Source organism: Oncorhynchus mykiss, chromosome 3 (assembly GCF_057628025.1).
Source record: "Oncorhynchus mykiss isolate SJ-2025 chromosome 3, ASM5762802v1, whole genome shotgun sequence".
NCBI classification, from domain to species: Eukaryota; Metazoa; Chordata; class Actinopteri; order Salmoniformes; family Salmonidae; genus Oncorhynchus; species Oncorhynchus mykiss.
The window spans coordinates 12,005,961-12,022,720 of NC_143024.1; the positions used below are offsets into that span (position 1 = coordinate 12,005,961).

A 16,760-nucleotide genomic window follows, 5' to 3' on the forward strand; every position below is an offset into this window, starting at 1 on the left:
TATTCAGTAGATGTTATCTGAATTCAGACCTTTCTGAAGTATTCAGTACATGCTATCTGAATTCAGACCTTTCTGAAGTATTCAGTACATGCTATCTGAATTCAGACCTTTCTGAAGTATTCAGTACATGCTATCTGAATTCAGACCTTTCTGAAGTATTCAGTACATGTTATCTGAATTCAGACCTTTCTGAAGTATTCAGTACATGCTATCTGAATTCAGACTTGACTCTGGGCCCATCCATATTCCAACGAGCCTTTCAATGGAAGCACATTATTCAGACATGGACTTGCACTGGCATTGCTTATCATAACATAAATTGCAGTTGTCAGAGGTCAGAGGAAACTAATATTTAGTTTCCTATCGATGTAATGCTCTTAACAAGTTTGTCTCTTCAAAGAGGATCATACTCGACCTACAGTTGATAAATGACTTATTCCGTGTGCGACATTATTCAATGACCGTCCATACATTTGATTACACACCCAAATAAAAGGTGTAGATGACAATGACGCATTTCCTGACTTTAAATCTCAACATGAAATCAGCATTGTTCATGTCAAACACTGAAGACTAGTTAAGTAGGCATATATATATATCTATATCCTGGTTTAACGTTTGGCAAAGTGCTATATTACCCATCCCTGAACTCTTTTCCTTGCAGTCTGAGGTGAACATTACTTATGTGTTATTTTGGGCACCCCCCCCTCCCCTCTCCTCCAAATGCGCTCCCTGCCACAGATATAAAACTCACAGGATGCTTGCTGCCAAACACAGTTGCGAGCACAGAACAGTCATTCAACGAAAAACCATCTCCAGTCTTCACAACATAAAGTGAGTAAAAAGCACTTTTCTATTGCTGACTATTTGCCTTTTTATAGACTTCCAGGATTTTTGTAAAGTTGCTCTTGATTGAATTACTAAAGAAAATATTTGTCCTCTGGAAAACCTTGTTTTCTGCACATTCAAAATATAAGAGTTGGTTAATATTTTTTCAGTTGGTTATTAAAGATGATGGAATATTGTTTTGGATAACAAGGTGTCGTTGGCTTTATGGTTCATTTTATAAGTTATTACGCACAGTAGCAAATAAAAATAATTGCATTTTATTGGCTACAATATGAACTAAGGACAGGAGCGTAGTCACAGTGCATTTGTTTTCTAGTTTGTTTCTTTTGTGTGTTTTAGATGCGCGCTAACGCAGCGATGTCTCTGGGTATGCTGGCCGTGTACTTGCTGATATGCATGTCCAATCTGATGGCCGCGTATCCATCCAAACCCGTCATTCCCGCAGAAGATGCGCCTGGCGAGGACTTCGCCAAGTACTTCTCTGCACTCAGACACTACATCAACCAAATCACTCGACAGCGGTGAGTTCTCCATCTGGTGAGGGTGAAGGTACAGCACATGATGAAGATTATTATTTGGAGTAAACAATGAAAGGCATACATTAAACAAGATGTGCATTTGATCCCAGAAGATAACACTTGAAAAACACATCTCCAAAGTGGTTCTGATGCTTCTGTTTTTGTTGCCTTTCACCTAATATCTGTATTTCATATAAGGTTTAACTTTCTAAATGTTTTCCTTTTTATTTGTACTCGTTACCTCTCTCTCAGGTATGGGAAAAGATCCAGCCCTGATATGGTGTTCTCTGACCTGCTACAGAGGGAGAGCACAGAGAGCGTCCCACTAGCAAGCTATGGAAGGTGGGTGTAAAAACATACCGAGGATACCGATATACCTGTCCCCAGAATGATCAGCTTTAGACATCCTCTTTTTGGGGGTGAGGATTAGTAGCCTAAATCTAATCCATTCTTGTTTCAAGTAGTTTCATACTGTCAGAGATGCTGTTCCTCATTGTTTATTGGGCCACTATAACCTATAGGCTATAGTATATTGTGCATTTGAGAGTAACAGACACAGCAATAGTCAATGACTTATTAGTCAATGGACCAATATAATAATGGACCAACGTTTATGAACACTTTGCTTGTGTCTCCTGACAGATATGAGGATCTACCGTTGTGGTGGTGAAGCCAGTGTATTATGGACTTCCATACCAGTCCCTTTCAACAACAACACACTGCCTGTTTGTCACAGCACCACAACAACACCACACTGCCTGTTGGTCACAGCACCACAACAACACCACAACAACACCACACTGCCTGTTGGTCACCGACTCGACCTGGACTTTAATGGATATCTACAGCCTGCATGCAACCACCTCCCTGTCTGTCTGTCATAGTAGAAGTGTCCTGTACATATGTTACTTTCTCCTTTTGTGCATCACACTGTACTGTAAACCAAAATAAACATTTACTGGTTGGATCAAATACATCATATAAAGTACCTTGGATCAATGTTTTAGAATGTGACTCTGTTTTAAGTATATAAACAAGAAAATCCTAGGACTCCAGAATCAGAAAGTAAGCAAAGTGGTCTTTCTTAAAGAAAAACATTTCTAGTGTGTTTTTTTTTTAAACACTTATTGGATACTAGTTGTTCCTGCCACAACCAGGACGAGGACCTACACCTAGAACCAGTGCTGCACAGGGTTCTCTTTGTTCCCACAGGTTTTACTAAGATATACTGCCCTCTTCTGGACTGGCCTTAGTACTCTGACACCATTATACTCCAGCTTGGACTGTAGCCTTCAAACAGCTGTCTGGGGTGAGAGGTGAGAATAACAAGCTATTAATTCTGTCCATTATTTCAATGTGTAACATTGTTAATCTTTCACTGGTCTGTGTGGATTTTGATTGTGTACAATCGTTCTATATAACAGCACCTTGCCTAACGTGAAAACAGATTTTAAGGTGTAGAATCATTAAGTGGCCTGGGATCCCTATGGATCCCTGGTCGAAAGTAGTTCACTATGGAATAGGGCGCGATTTGGGACACTGACCTGGTTACCTCCAAAGGGACATGAGATAATGAGATCTGGTGCATGAACCCAGTTACCTAACTCTGTACTAAATGGCACCCTCTGTAGTGCACTATTTATCGCCTGGTAGGGTACCACTTGGGACTAAGTCCTGTTTTAGAAGATAGAACAGTCCCTGCATACTAATGGGTTCATTGTTCTAGAATGCTCAAATGTAACACAAGGTTATGTCCCAAATTGGCACCCTGTTCTCTATATTGTGGACTACTTTTGACCAGGGCTCAGTAGTGCACTATGTATGGAATAGGGTGCCAATTTGAGATGTAGACATACAGTAGGATTCTTTATGTTGACGGCCAGATAATCATGTCAGGTCATATGTTATGTCTTTGGCTGTACTGAATAAATAGGATACTGCTGTCTCTGGTTTTTAATGCTTATTTATTTCACAAGGAGTATGAATGTGTAACAGTGGCTAGTCATGTTGTGTAACTAACATAGGGCTTTTACGTCCCAAATGGCACCCTATTCCCTATATAGTGCTCTACTTTTGACCAGGACCCATAGTGGGCTTTACTATATAGGGTGCCATTTGAGATGTTTATGTGTGGGTTAAAACGGTTTGTGGAGCGCAGGAGACCCAGATGATCATAGTCGATGTCAAATGCAGAATCTATAATTTATGAAATAATTACTCCTATTGAAAACTATATGAACAGAAAAGAGCAAGTCTGAAGTTCTCACACCGATATCTGTAGTACGTTAAACGAGTGGGTGGGAACTACATTAACTAGCTCCTCGTCTCTAAAAGTGGACTTCGAGATCAAGCGTCATTCGGCGGCATGTCTCCAGGACAGGAGTCGACTGTTGCGCGCAAGGAAAAGTAGCCTCGTCTGGGGTGCAGGGAACCTATGGAGACTTGAAAGTCTGACAGAAGGACACGGAGAACGTCAGGTAAAGTCATACATTTTTTTTATGACCATCTTCTTCGAAACCGCATGAGGGGCTTAGTGCCACGAAAAGGGGTTCAAATAGCGAAACGCAAGTCAGGTTAGCAATCCACTCACCGTTCTGGCAACACTCGCTAGCTAGCTAACACTAGCTGGATCCAGTCAGGCTGGGACTCCGTTGATTGCTAGCAAGCTAATAATAACACGCTAGCTACCACTGCTAACCTAACAAAGAGCATATTTCTAGGCTAGATTTGAACTAGTTGGCTAGCTAAGCCAGATATCCAGTTAGATTGTTATGCCACAAGTTATGACGTGGAATTGTGCCAAATGCTCCGCTGTTATTTTGTTTAGCTCTAAATAGCTCAAATACAAATTTAGTTTAATTGACCATAAAAGTGGTTGTATTTGCTTGATACCTAACGGGACAGTTTACTAATAAAGTTAGCAAACCACAAGGAAGGTGTCCCATGCGACCTCTCATCTGCTCGGTCTCAGCCGAACGGGAAACCAAAAATGTCTGCACGTGTTCCGCAGCCCGCACAGGAAGCTAGCTGATAGTGTGTGTGCCTTACTCTAACGAGTTGTGTGTGTGCCTTACTCTAACGAGGTGTGAGTCCCAAATGTGTTATTTGGAGTGTAACTCGTGTGTTTGTGAGATATGTGTTGGCTTTCTGGAAGGTTCCACGTGTTGAGCTGTAAGGGTCAGACATGTTAGACACATTGAGAAAGAACACTCTAGTGTCAACAATGGAGAGAGTAGTCAAATGTTTTGCTTTGCATGGATCGGGCCTTTTTTTTGTTGGCTATGTGTAGTTAGTTACCCTATACATTATTCTGTCAGTGCCGGCTTGCTCACACAATGAGCCCATCATTTCACCACGACTTGGACGTTTCCATTGCCACAATGAATGATAAAACAGATTGTCCCATCTAACAACTTTGGATACCTCGTGGTGTCCCAAATGATACCCAATTCGCTACATAGTACACTAGGTGGCCTGGTCAAACTTGGCGTCACTGTACAGGGAAAGGGTTTCAGGTGGGACGGATGTCTTTTTATTTTTAATGCCTTTATTTGGGAGACGTGATCTGTTTTGGATCAACAGTAAAACACAGACCAGAAATGGTCATGCCGAATTTGGACCTCTTCCTGTAATCAGTGTGTTTTTTTGTTCTTCATTCCTGTGGTAGTGTTCAAATCCTTGTTTGCGTCTGAGGTTGAGCTATATACATCTTTCAACTTTAAAAAGCCTTATGAAATGGTGTAAAGCTGAGGGGGCGGTCCAGGAGACAGACGGGTGGCTTATTCAATGGAGTACAGTAGTACGATCCTTCAGATAGGAAAGCATACTTTTCTATTGAAATGGTCTGTAACATTACACTGAAGCACTCTCCTGAATAAGCCTCTGGTCTGACAGTGAAACCCATTCATCCCTGTAGCCTGCTGCTTATTATATGGGGTGGCAGGGTAGCCTAGTGGTTAGAGCGTTGGACTAGTAACCGGAAGTTCATATCCCCGAGCTGACATGGTACAAATCTGTCGTTCTGCCCCTGAACAGGCAGTTAACCCACTTTTCCTAGGCCGTCATTGAAAATAAGAGTTTGTTCTTAACTGCCTTCCCCATGGTCCCTGGCTGCGTCCCTTCACCCGGGTACTTAGCTTGGTCCCTTTCCTTAGTTGAGTCCCTGGTCTGGTCCTTTCCCCCTGGTCCCTGGCTGGTCTGGTCCTTTCCCCCTGGTCCCTGGCTGGGACGCTGGCCTGGTCCTTTCCCCCTGGTCCCTGGCTGGGACGCTGGCTGGCTTCAGGGTTTAATTGAGGTGTTGGAGAATCCAGAGAATTTCAGCCTCTGTGGGAATGCTGCTGGCGAGAGCAGCAGTGTGTATCACACCCTGGTTGTCTCCCAAATGGCAAAGGGTGCTATTTGGGAGACAACCAGCGTGTGAATTCTGATTCCCTCTGAAGTGTGTAGTCAGTGTGTACTGCACTCATTCACTCCCCCTCACATACAGTATTTGAAAAGGAATGGACTGGTGTGAACCTGGAGTCCTCCGTTGAAACAATAACAAAGTGGCCCACCCCGCCTCGGGTTTGTTCAGACGCTGAGGGAAGAGCCTGGATAAATGTAACCACTCTCAAATGCATAGACAGAGCTATGGATGCAAAGACTGACCATCCATGATATCAACATTATAGGTTTAACCATGTTTTGAGGCTATACAGTGTTTGTTTCCATTTACATTGTTTACAAACATTGGGAGTTTATATTTTTGTGTTCTGATGGGGGTACAACAGGTGAACTAAGCTCATGAGACACAAGTTAGCCTATATTCTTCAAGAATCAATGTGTGTATATAGCATTCATTTAGAAGTCAACAAATGAATGTAGCAACTAAGGATTCTAGCTTTAAGGAATATGGTGGATATAATCCCCTCTCAAATTCATGCTTAAACCCATCCAGCGCTCTAATTTAAACCCACATAAAAAAATACCACACTTTACTATGTAATACTATAGTACTTACTATAGAATTCTGTAGTAAAACTTAGTATACTACATACTGTAGTAGTACAATTCCCTCGATCATGTGTAGTACTTAGTATAGAATTGTGTAGTATAGTGTACAATGCTGTAATACATATTAAGGTATTATCCACACAAAAAAACACTAGTAAATACTACAGTATTTAATTTGCATATACCCTGCCCATTTCCCCCTCCCCCATATCACAATTTGTGCCACCCGTAAGTCAGAAACCTACATGACAAGTACAAAGCATATAATGTGTTCCCTTTGGTTATAGAAAAGAGTAGAAGCTCTGAACTCCCCGTTCAGAACCCAGTCCTACCTATCTACAGGTTATCTGCTCTTTTAGTCTTTCTCCAGTATTTTTCCTCAAGGAGAAAGCTCCCCACTTCTGTCTCAAAGATAAACAAAAACACTTCAGTAAATACTACATACAGTAATGTCCCCAAAAACACTTCAGAAAATACTACAATATACTACAGTCTGCAAAAAACACTACAGTAATTACTGTTTCTATATAATACAAATACTACAGGATTTGTACTATAGTAAACTGTAAACACTACAGTATATATTAATGTTGGGCGATACCCTGATTTTCATACCGTCATATTGATTCTGTACTGTTTACTATAGTAAACAGGGATTTATTTGACACAGATTTATTGTAGTTAGTTAATAAGCAGTGGTGTAGGCACTCACCCTCAGTCCAGTGTGCGGGGGTGTATGTATGTCCAGCGTGCGGGGGTGTATGTATGTCCAGTGTGCGGGGGTTGGGGCCCCAACCCCAAAATAAGTCATTTTTTAAAACGGTATTGAAAATCATACTGTCAATATTTTGAAATACCCCGGTATATCGCCCAAGACTAGTAGTGTTTTTGCAACACTACAGTGAATACTACAGTATTCCTACCATAGTATACACTATAGTATTTATTTCATGTGGGAACCCACAAGGTGGAGTGAGTTAAGTACACACACCTCAGGGAGAAGGCCTGGGTAGAGAATCTGGATGGTTTGAATGTTCGCTTTAAATGCTACTGATCCCCGTGGTGATGAAAACCAACCTGACAAATATAGGCCACACAATGATACCAGGGACTTGGCAGCTCTGGAGTTGACTACTTGCACTCTTGACCTCTAGGGTAATCAACATAATGCGATTAATGCTTTTCAGTCCCCCCCCCCCAGACCGGTATGACCACATGACTTTCTTTGTCCAATCAGAAAGCACACACTAAGAGTGAGGAATGAAAGCCCTCTGGAGTGGCAGTAATCTGACCAAATGGAAACTGTTGAACATTACAGCATGTTGTCTACAGCAAGACTAAAATGGTTGGACTATTGTCCTTTAAAGGTCGACGCGGCCATTTCAGATGAGTCACTCTGAAGCTATTTAAGTTGGAAAGCAAGCATTTCAGGTTAGCTAGCAATCCCGTATTATTGGGCATTGGGTAATAAATAACAAGGTGTTGTCTCCCTGTGTTCCTTTTCAGGTTCTTCTGTGTTGCCACAGGCAGGCAGGCAGGCCACCAGATGACTGGTGTGTACTGGGAGTAGGGCTTTCAGCCGCTGCGCTGCGTTGGAGCACAATTCACAGGTGAGTGTCAGAGGTTCACTTCCTGCTTTACTACTTCCATTCTTCTGTCACGTACGTCCACCCCTTTTTTTTTAACACTGATTGGTTAAACATTAATCTATGTTTGAAACAATGCTCCCTTCATGAGGATGTCTGAGTAACTAAGGTGTGAAGAGGGACAACAATGTGTCTGTTGTGGAAATGTCTTTTCTGCTGTGTGTGTCCATCCATCTGGACAACCCAGCCACAGTGTGTTTGATTAGGCCAGTTTGTACTCTGCTCTGTCCCGACAGTGGGGTTGGATCGGGCAGTTTGTACTCTCCTCTGTCTGGACAGCGGGTTGGTTCGGCCAGTTTGTACTCTCCTCTGTCTGGACAGTGGGGTTGGTTCGGCCAGTTTGTACTCTCCTCTGTCTGGACAGTGGGGTTGGTTCGGCCAGTTTGTACTCTCCTCTGTCTGGACAGTGGGGTTGGTTAGGCCAGTTTGTACTCTCCTCTGTCCGGACAGTGGGGTTGGTTAGGCCAGTTTGTACTCTCCTCTGTCCGGACAGTGGGGTTGGTTAGGCCAGTTTGTACTCTCCTCTGTCCGGACAGTGGGGTTGGTTAGGCCAGTTTGTACTCTCCTCTGTCCTGACAGTGGGGTTGGTTAGGCCAGTTTGTACTCTCCTCTGTCTGGACAGTGGGGTTGGTTAGGCCAGTTTGTACTCTTTTCCCTTTATAGGGAACTACTTCTGACCAGGGCTCATAAGGTGCTTTTTGGGGCACAACCTTTATCCAGGAGGAGTGGGGGAGAAACCCATCCTCTCCACCAAGACTTTGAAACTATGTAAAAAAAAAAAGAGTGATCAATGTTGTTGTTAACATCCTGGTTGGTAGCTGATGAAGTGGAAACCCTTTGGGTCCCCTACCCTCTCCAGCCTTCCAGGTGCTGTGTTGTCTGTGAGTCTGCCTGAGGTGAGGGCAGACAGACTGGTTTTGATATAGGGTGAAGTTGCCCTTAGACACTCATCTTGGAACAGTTTAGCATTTTCCCCCACTAATGGTTAAGGTTAGGATTGGAGGCTGAGAAGCCTATCATAGATCTGTACCTAGGGGAAAGTTCATCCTGTAGTGTTATTGTTCCTTTCAAATGTCTCTCAAAAACATATTATTTACAAGGTGTTATAATGAATGGGCTGCTGTTGTTTGCATTGTGGCTACATGGGGTTTGTTTACATGTCAGATTGTTGTATAATACACCTGAGGATACCACACCTTAGGAACACCTGACCTAATATTGAGTCTCGAAGGATCATAGGGGTTTAAAGGGTGTGTCTCAGTCACCAGATCTCAACCCAATTTCAACACTTATGGAAGATTCTGGAGCGGCGCCTGAGACTGTGTTTTCCACCACCTTTATCAATACACCAAATGATGGAATTTCTCATGGAAGAATGGTGTCACATCCCTCGAATAGAGTTCAAGATACTTGTAGAATCTTTGCCTTGGTGCATTGAAGCTGTTCTGTTGGCTCGTGGTGCCCAACGCCCTAATTTGGGCTTTCCTTTATTTTGTTACCTCTATGTTAGTGTGTGCAAGTCAAAGTCCTTGTGATTCTGTCATGATGTTTCTTGTGAAGATTAGAACGTAGACCAGAGAAAGCTGTCAGTAGGCTGTGACAAGCCTTGGTTTGAGTGTTTCACCAGTAACCACTTATAGGCTTGAATTGGGAAACGGTTCTGTTCTCTTATATAGTTAATGTTGGAGACATCTACCAGTGGGACCTGTCAATGTCTGTCCCAAATGGCACCCTATTCCCTATATAGTGCACTATGATGGGTCTTGGTCAAAAGTAGTGCACTATAAAGGGAATAGGATGCCATTTGGAACTTCTCCATTGTTTTAGCGAGTTGCTTGTTGGGGTTATGGAAATGAAGGCTTTTCGTACTGAATCACTCCATTGATGGTCGCTTACCGCTCCAGTTGTTTCACCCTTGTTATGCCGGGTATTTTACATCAAGACCCTACATTTGTGTTTGATCTTGATTTTTTGGGAATTTGTCACTGTGCACTCATTAATATCCAAATCAAATGTTGTTACCATAGAAGTTAAAATAGACAGTTTAAAGGGCCGTGACGTGTTTCATCAACATCCATCTTGAATTATACAAAGGGTGGATCTAATCCTGAATGCTGGTTGGTTAAAACTGCATTCCACCCGGTGTCTATTCCATAAGTTACCACCGGCTAAATCTATGACTTTAAATTGAATCTGTTCTTTCTGACTACACAATCCACTGTTTCATCAGCCCAGCCAGGCAATTTATAAACTTAACCTCCACTATAAAAAGTATGTAGACATTATCTCGCGTTTCTTTTAGGCTAACATTTAGTTTACAACAGTGGGTATTTGTATAAACCTCGCTGTCTGTCTCTCCGACATTTAAATATTGAAACAATGTAATATCCAGCTGTCCCATAGTAATGAAGGAGTCGGGACGAGACAGGAGGCAGCTTTTCTCAGCCAGTCGAAATCATGAATCAGCTGGCATCATTTTTATGGTTTGTTCGTTCTAAATGTTCTATTGCCATACTGGCTGACAACGTTCTTATCCCTTGCTTGCTTGCTAGCCAACTACGGATAACTTACAATCAGGTCAAACAGCAAAGGAGATGCATTTGCATTTGTTTAAGCTGTTTTCTAGTGATTGGATACATCCAATGCGCTAATGAGGCGTGATTTCACCTGGCATAGAAAATGTGTTCTCTTGTCAGGACACTGTTGTTCATAGGAGCTAGGCAACAGCACAGCTAACACAATCACATCAAACTGAAGCTGGAAAGACTGGAAACTAGCTGCTCTTTGTTTCATTTGACATTTTTTCAATTGACATTTCTTTTTGTGCGTGTATATACACTGCTCAAAAAAATAAAGGGAACACTTAAACAACACAATGTAATTCCAAGTCAATCACACTTCTGTGAAATCAAACTGTCCACTTAGGAAGCAACACTGATTGACAATAAATTTCACATGCTGTTGTGCAAATGGAATAGACAACAGGTGGAAATTATAGGCAATTAGCAAGACACCCCCAATAAAGGAGTGGTTCTGCAGACCACTTCTCAGTTCCTATGCTTCCTGGCTGATGTTTTGGTCACTTTTGAATGCTGGCGGTGCTTTCACTCTAGTGGTAGCATGAGACGGAGTCTACAACCCACACAAGTGGCTCAGGTAGTGCAGCTCATCCAGGATGGCACATCAATGCGAGCTGTGGCAATAAGGTTTGCTGTGCCTGTCAGCGTAGTGTCCAGAGCATGGAGGGGCTACCAGGAGACAGGCCAGTACATCAGGAGACGTGGAGGAGGCCGTAGGAGGGCAACAACCCAGCAGCAGGACCGCTACCTCCGCCTTTGTGCAAGGATGAGCAGGAGGAGCACTGCCAGAGCCCTGCATAATGACCTCCAGCAGGCCACAAATGTGCATGTGTCTGCTCAAACGGTCAGAAACAGACTCCATGAGGGTGGTATGAGGGCCCGACGTCCACAGGTGGGGGTTGTGCTTACAGCCCAACACAGTGCAGGACGCTTTTCATTTGCCAGAGATTGGCAAATTCGCCACTGGCGCCCTGTGCTCTTCACAGAGGAAAGCAGGTTCACACTGAGCACATGTGACAGACGTGACAGTCTGGAGATGCCGTGGAGAACATTCTGCTGCCTGCAACATCCTCCAGCATGACCGGTTTGGCGGTGGGTCAGTCATGGTGTGGGGTGGCATTTCTTTGGGGGGCCGCACAGCCCTCCATGTGCTCGCCAGAGGTCGCCTGACTGCCATTAGGTACCGAGATGAGATCCTCAGACCCCTTGTGAGACCATATGCTGGTGCGGATGGCCCTGGGTTCCTCCTAATACAAGACCATGCTAGACCTCATGTGGCTGGAGTGTGTCAGCAGTTCCTGCAAGAGGAAGGCATTGATGCTATGGACTGGCCCGCCCATTCCCCAGACCTGAATCCAATTGAGCACATCTGGGACACCACCTCATCAGGAGCATGCCCAGGCGTTGTAGGGAGGTCATACAGGCATGTGGAGGCCACACCCACACTACTGAGCCTCATTATGACTTGTTTTAAGGACATTACATCAAAGTTGGATCAGCCTGTAGTGTGGTTTTCCACTTTAATTTTGAGTGTCACTCCAAATCCAGACCTCCATGGGTTGATAAATTTGATTTCCATTGATAATGTGTGATTATGTTGTCCGCACATTCAACTATGTAAAGAAAAAAGTATTTAATAAGAATATTTCATTCATTCAGATCCAGGACGTGTTATTTTAGTGTTCCCTTTATTTTTTGAGCAGTGTATATATGTATGTAAAAAATGATGCCAGCTGATTCATGATTTCAACTGGCTGAGAAATGCTGCCTGCCTCCCTGTTTGTCTCGTGTGGACTCGTTTATTACTATGGGACAGCTGGCGGTCGAATTTGAATATTGAAAACATTTAGCAAATGCTCAGAGAGACAGACAGGAAGGTTTATATAAATCTCTGCTGTTGAAAACTAAATGTTAGTCTAAAATAAATGGTAGATAATGTCTAGATGCTTTTTATAGTGGAGATCAACTTTATAAATTACCTGGCTGGGCTGATGAGACAGTGGATTCAGCAGTCAGATGGAACAGAGTAAATAGGCATTTTAACTTCATAGATTTAGCCAGTGGTAACTTGTGGAATAGACACAGGCTGGAATGTGTTTCAGGATTAGACCGACTCGTTGTATAAAACTAGACATGATCGCCTGGTCTTCCCGATATCTACTAAGGTGTGAGACAGGCCGTTCATACAAGGACCTGTACATACAGTGCATTTGGAAAGTATTCAGACCCCTTGACCTTTTCCACGTTTTGTTACATTACAGCCTTATTCTAAATATATATATATTTTTTTTAAATTATCAATCTTTAAAAAAAATTTTTAATGTAACCTAACTAGGCAAATCAGTTAAGAACAAAAATGAAATATCACATTCACATACACTACCGTTCAAAAGTTTGGGGTCACTTAGAAGGCCCTTGTTTTTGAAAGAAAATCATATTTTTTTTGTCCATATAACATTAAATTGATCAGAAATACAGTGTAGACATTGTTAATGTTGTAAATGACTATTGTAGCTGGAAACGGCTGATTTTCTTTTTTATGGAATATCTACGTAGGGGTACAGAGGCCCATTATCAGCAACCATCACCCCTGTGTTCCAATGGCACGTTGTTAGCTAATCCAAGTTTATAATTTTAAAAGGCTACTTGATCATTAGAAAACCCTTTTGGAATTATGTTAGCACAGCTGAAAACTGCTGATTTAAAGAAACAATAAAACTGGCCTTCTTTAGACTAGTTGTGTCTGGCGCATCAGCATTTGTGGGTGCGATTACAGGCTAAAAATGGCCAGAAACAAATACATTTTCTTCTGAAATTCATCACTTTTCTTGTTCTAAGAAATGAAGGCTATTCCATGTGAGAAATTGCCAAGAAACTGAAGATCTCGTAAAATGCTGTGTACCATTCCCTTCACAGAGCAGCGCAAACTGGCTCTAACCAGAATAGAAAGAGGGGTGAGAGGCCCCGGTGCACAACTGAGCAAGAGGACAAGTACATTAGTGTCTAGTTTGAGAAACAGACGCCTCACAAGTCCTCAACTGCCAGCTTCATTAAATAGTACCCACAAAACACCAGTCTCAACGTCAACAGTGAAGAGGCGACTCCAGGATGCTGACCTTCTAGGCAGAGTTGCAAAGAAAAAGCCTGATGCTGCCGCCACCATGCTTCACCATATGGATGGTGCCAGGTTTCCTCCAGATGTGACGCTTGGCAATCAGGCCAAACAGTTTTGGTTTAATCAGACCAGAGAATCTTCGCCTTTACAGTGCAAAAGTATTCATCCCCCTTGGCGTTTTTTCCTATTTTTGTTGAATTTCAACCTGTAATTTAAATACATTTTTATTTGGATTTAATGTAATGTACATACACAAAATAGTCCAAATTGGTGAAGTGAAATGAAAAAAATAACTTATTTAAAAAAGAAAGAAAAAGTGGTGTGGTGTGTACAAATATATTCACCCCTTTGCTTTGAAGCCCCTAAATAAGATCTGGTGAAACCAATTACCTTCAGAAGTCTCACAATTAGTTAAAGTCCACCTGTGTGCAATCTGTGTCACAGAGTCTGCAACACCACAAAGCAAGGGGCACCACCAAGCAAGCGGGGCCATGAAGACCAAGGAGCTCTCCAAACAGGTCAGGGATAACGTTGTGGAGAAGTACAGATCAGGGTTGGGTTATAAAAATAAAAAAATCCCTAAACTTTACATCCCACGGAGCACCATTTAAATCCATTATTAAAAAATGGAGAGAATATGGCACCACGACAAACCTGCCAAAAGAGGGCCGCCCACCTAAACTCACGGACCAGGCAAGGAGGGCATTAATCAGAGGGGCAACAAAGAGACCAAAGATAACCCTGAAGGAGCTACAAAGCTCCACAGTGGAGATTGGAGTATCTGTTCATAGGACCACTTTAAGCCGTACACTCCACAGAGCTGGGCTTTACGGAAGAGTGGCCAGAAAAAATACATTGCTTAAAGAAAAAAATAGGCAAACACGTTTGGTGTTCACCAAAAGGCATGTAGGAGACTCCCCAGACATATGGAAGAAGGTACATTGGTCAGATGAGGCAATTTTTTGGGGATTTTTCGCCATCAATGAAAATGCTATGTCTGGTGCAAACCCCACACCTCTCATCACCCCGACGTCACCATCCCCACAGTGAAGCGTGGTGGTGGCAGCATCATGCTGTGGGAATGTTTTTCAACCTCCACTGGTCAGAATGATGGATGGCGCTAAATACCGGGAAATTCTTGAGGGAATCCTGTTTAAGTCTTCCAGAGATTTGAGACTGGGACAGAGGTTCACCTTCCATCAGGGCAATTACCCTAAGCATACTGCTAATGCAACAATCGACTGGTTTAAAGGGAAACATTTAAATGTCTTGGAATGACCTGGTCAAAGCCCAGACCTCAATCCAATTTAGGATCTGTGGTATGACTTAGATTGCACCAGTGGAACCCATCCAACTTGAAGGAGCTGGAGCAGTTTTGCCTTGAAGAATGAGCAAAAATCCCAGTGGCTAGATGTGTCAAGCAAGTTGAGACATACCCCAAGAGACTTGTAGCTGTAATTGCTGCAAAAGGTGGCTCTACAAAATATTGACTTTGGGGGGGTGAATAGTTATGCACGCTCAAGTTTTAGTTTTTTTGCGTGTCTTAATTCTTGTTTGTTTCATAATAAAAAAATATTTTGCATCTTCAAAGTGTTGTGTAAATCAAGTGATACAAACCACAAAAAACTCTATTTTAATTCCAGGTTTTAAGGCAACAAAATGGGGAAAATGCCAAGGGGGGTGAATACTTTCGCAAGCCACTGTAGGGGCCTTTTGGCAAACTCTAAACGGGCTGTCATGTGCCTTTTTCTTGATGAGTGACTTCCGTCTGGCCTGTCCACCATAAAGGCCTGATTGGTGGAGTGCTGTAGAGATAGTCACTCTGAGAACCTTCCAGAAGGACAACTATCAGGTTCTTTGTCACGTCCCTGACCAAGGCCCTTCTCCCCCGATTGCTCAGTTTGTCCGGGCGGCCAACTCTAGGAAGAGTCTTGGTGGCTCCAAGCTTCTTCCATTTTCAAGAATGATGGAGGCCACTGTGTTCTTGGGGATCTTCAATGCTGCAGACATTTTTTGGTACCCTTCCCCCAGATCTGTGTCTCAACACAATCCTGTCTCAGAGCTATACGGACAATTCCTTCGACCTCATGGCTTGGTTTTTGATCTGACATGCACTGTCAACTGTGGGACCTTTTATATAGACAGGTGTGTGTGTGTGGCTTTCCAATCAATTGAAATTACCATTGGTAGAATCCAATCAAGTTGTAGAAACATCTCAAGGATGATCAATGGAAACAGGATGCACCTGACCTCAATTTCAAGTCTCATAGCAAAGGGTCTGAATACTTATGTAAAGAAGGTATTTCTGTTTTTTAGTTGTAATAAATTGACAAACATTTCTCAGCCTGTTTATGGTTTATTGTGTGTAGATTGATGAGGAAAGGAAATAAATATGTAATCAATTTTAGAATAAGTCTGTAACGTAACAACGTGGACGAAGTGAATGGTTGTGAATACTTTCTGATTGCACTGTAGCTAGACATGACCGCCTGGTCTTCCTGGTAGCTAACTAGGTCAGACAGGAAGTCTCACCATCAGTGCACATTTACAAACATTCTCTAGTCAGAACATTCTGGTTTGATGTGTGTTCTTATGTACCAAATATGCCAGGTGTTGTTGTGGGGGAAGGCCAGAGGGGGGAGGAATATTTTTTTTTTATCCCTACGTGGAGCAGACGTTCGCTACCAAGTTTCTGCCGTATCACGACAACAGTCTAGGTTATCAGTGCTGATGTTTGGGAGTCTCTGCCATGTACATAGGCTTACATTACGTGGTCTTCTGATTGCAAGTCTGCATAGAACTATTAATTTTGTGGATATAAAAATAGTATTTTTATTTTATTTTTTTTAAACATTTTGTGTTTTTCCTCCAGCCATGCAGCAGGTGCTGGATAACCTGAGAGACATGCCTCCCACCACGGGGGCCAAAGACATCGACCTCCTCTTCCTCAAGGGAATCATAGAGAGCCCCATAGTCCGCTCCCTCGCCAAGGTAACATACACACTCCATCTTATCATCAGTTAAGAGAGGGGAGAGGAAGAGGCACTCAGTGCCACCATAT

General features: G+C 42.8%; 2 protein-coding genes across 3 annotated transcripts in view; both read left to right on the forward strand.

Annotated features, from left to right (window-relative positions):
- Positions 1-722: 722 nt before the first annotated feature.
- On the forward strand, positions 723-3,312 carry LOC149984360 (pro-neuropeptide Y-like). The gene is made up of 4 exons (XM_090220860.1): positions 723-834; positions 1,189-1,370; positions 1,620-1,709; positions 2,010-3,312. Exons 2-4 carry the CDS (start codon positions 1,189-1,191, stop codon positions 2,035-2,037), a joined length of 300 nt encoding a protein of 99 aa, XP_090076986.1. The 5' UTR covers positions 723-834; the 3' UTR covers positions 2,038-3,312.
- Positions 3,313-3,465: 153 nt separating this feature from the next.
- Positions 3,466-16,760, forward strand: part of pals2a (protein associated with LIN7 2, MAGUK p55 family member a) — a 45,033-nt gene continuing 31,738 nt past the window's right edge. For both annotated transcript variants that reach the window (XR_016491990.1, XM_090220840.1), the window contains exons 1-3: positions 3,466-3,844; positions 7,866-7,969; positions 16,572-16,690. Coding sequence is in view for 1 of the 2 variants with exons in the window: in XM_090220840.1 (XP_090076966.1) it covers positions 16,574-16,690 (117 nt within the window). In the remaining variant the exon portion in view is untranslated. The remainder of the gene's footprint in view (positions 3,845-7,865; positions 7,970-16,571; positions 16,691-16,760) is intronic.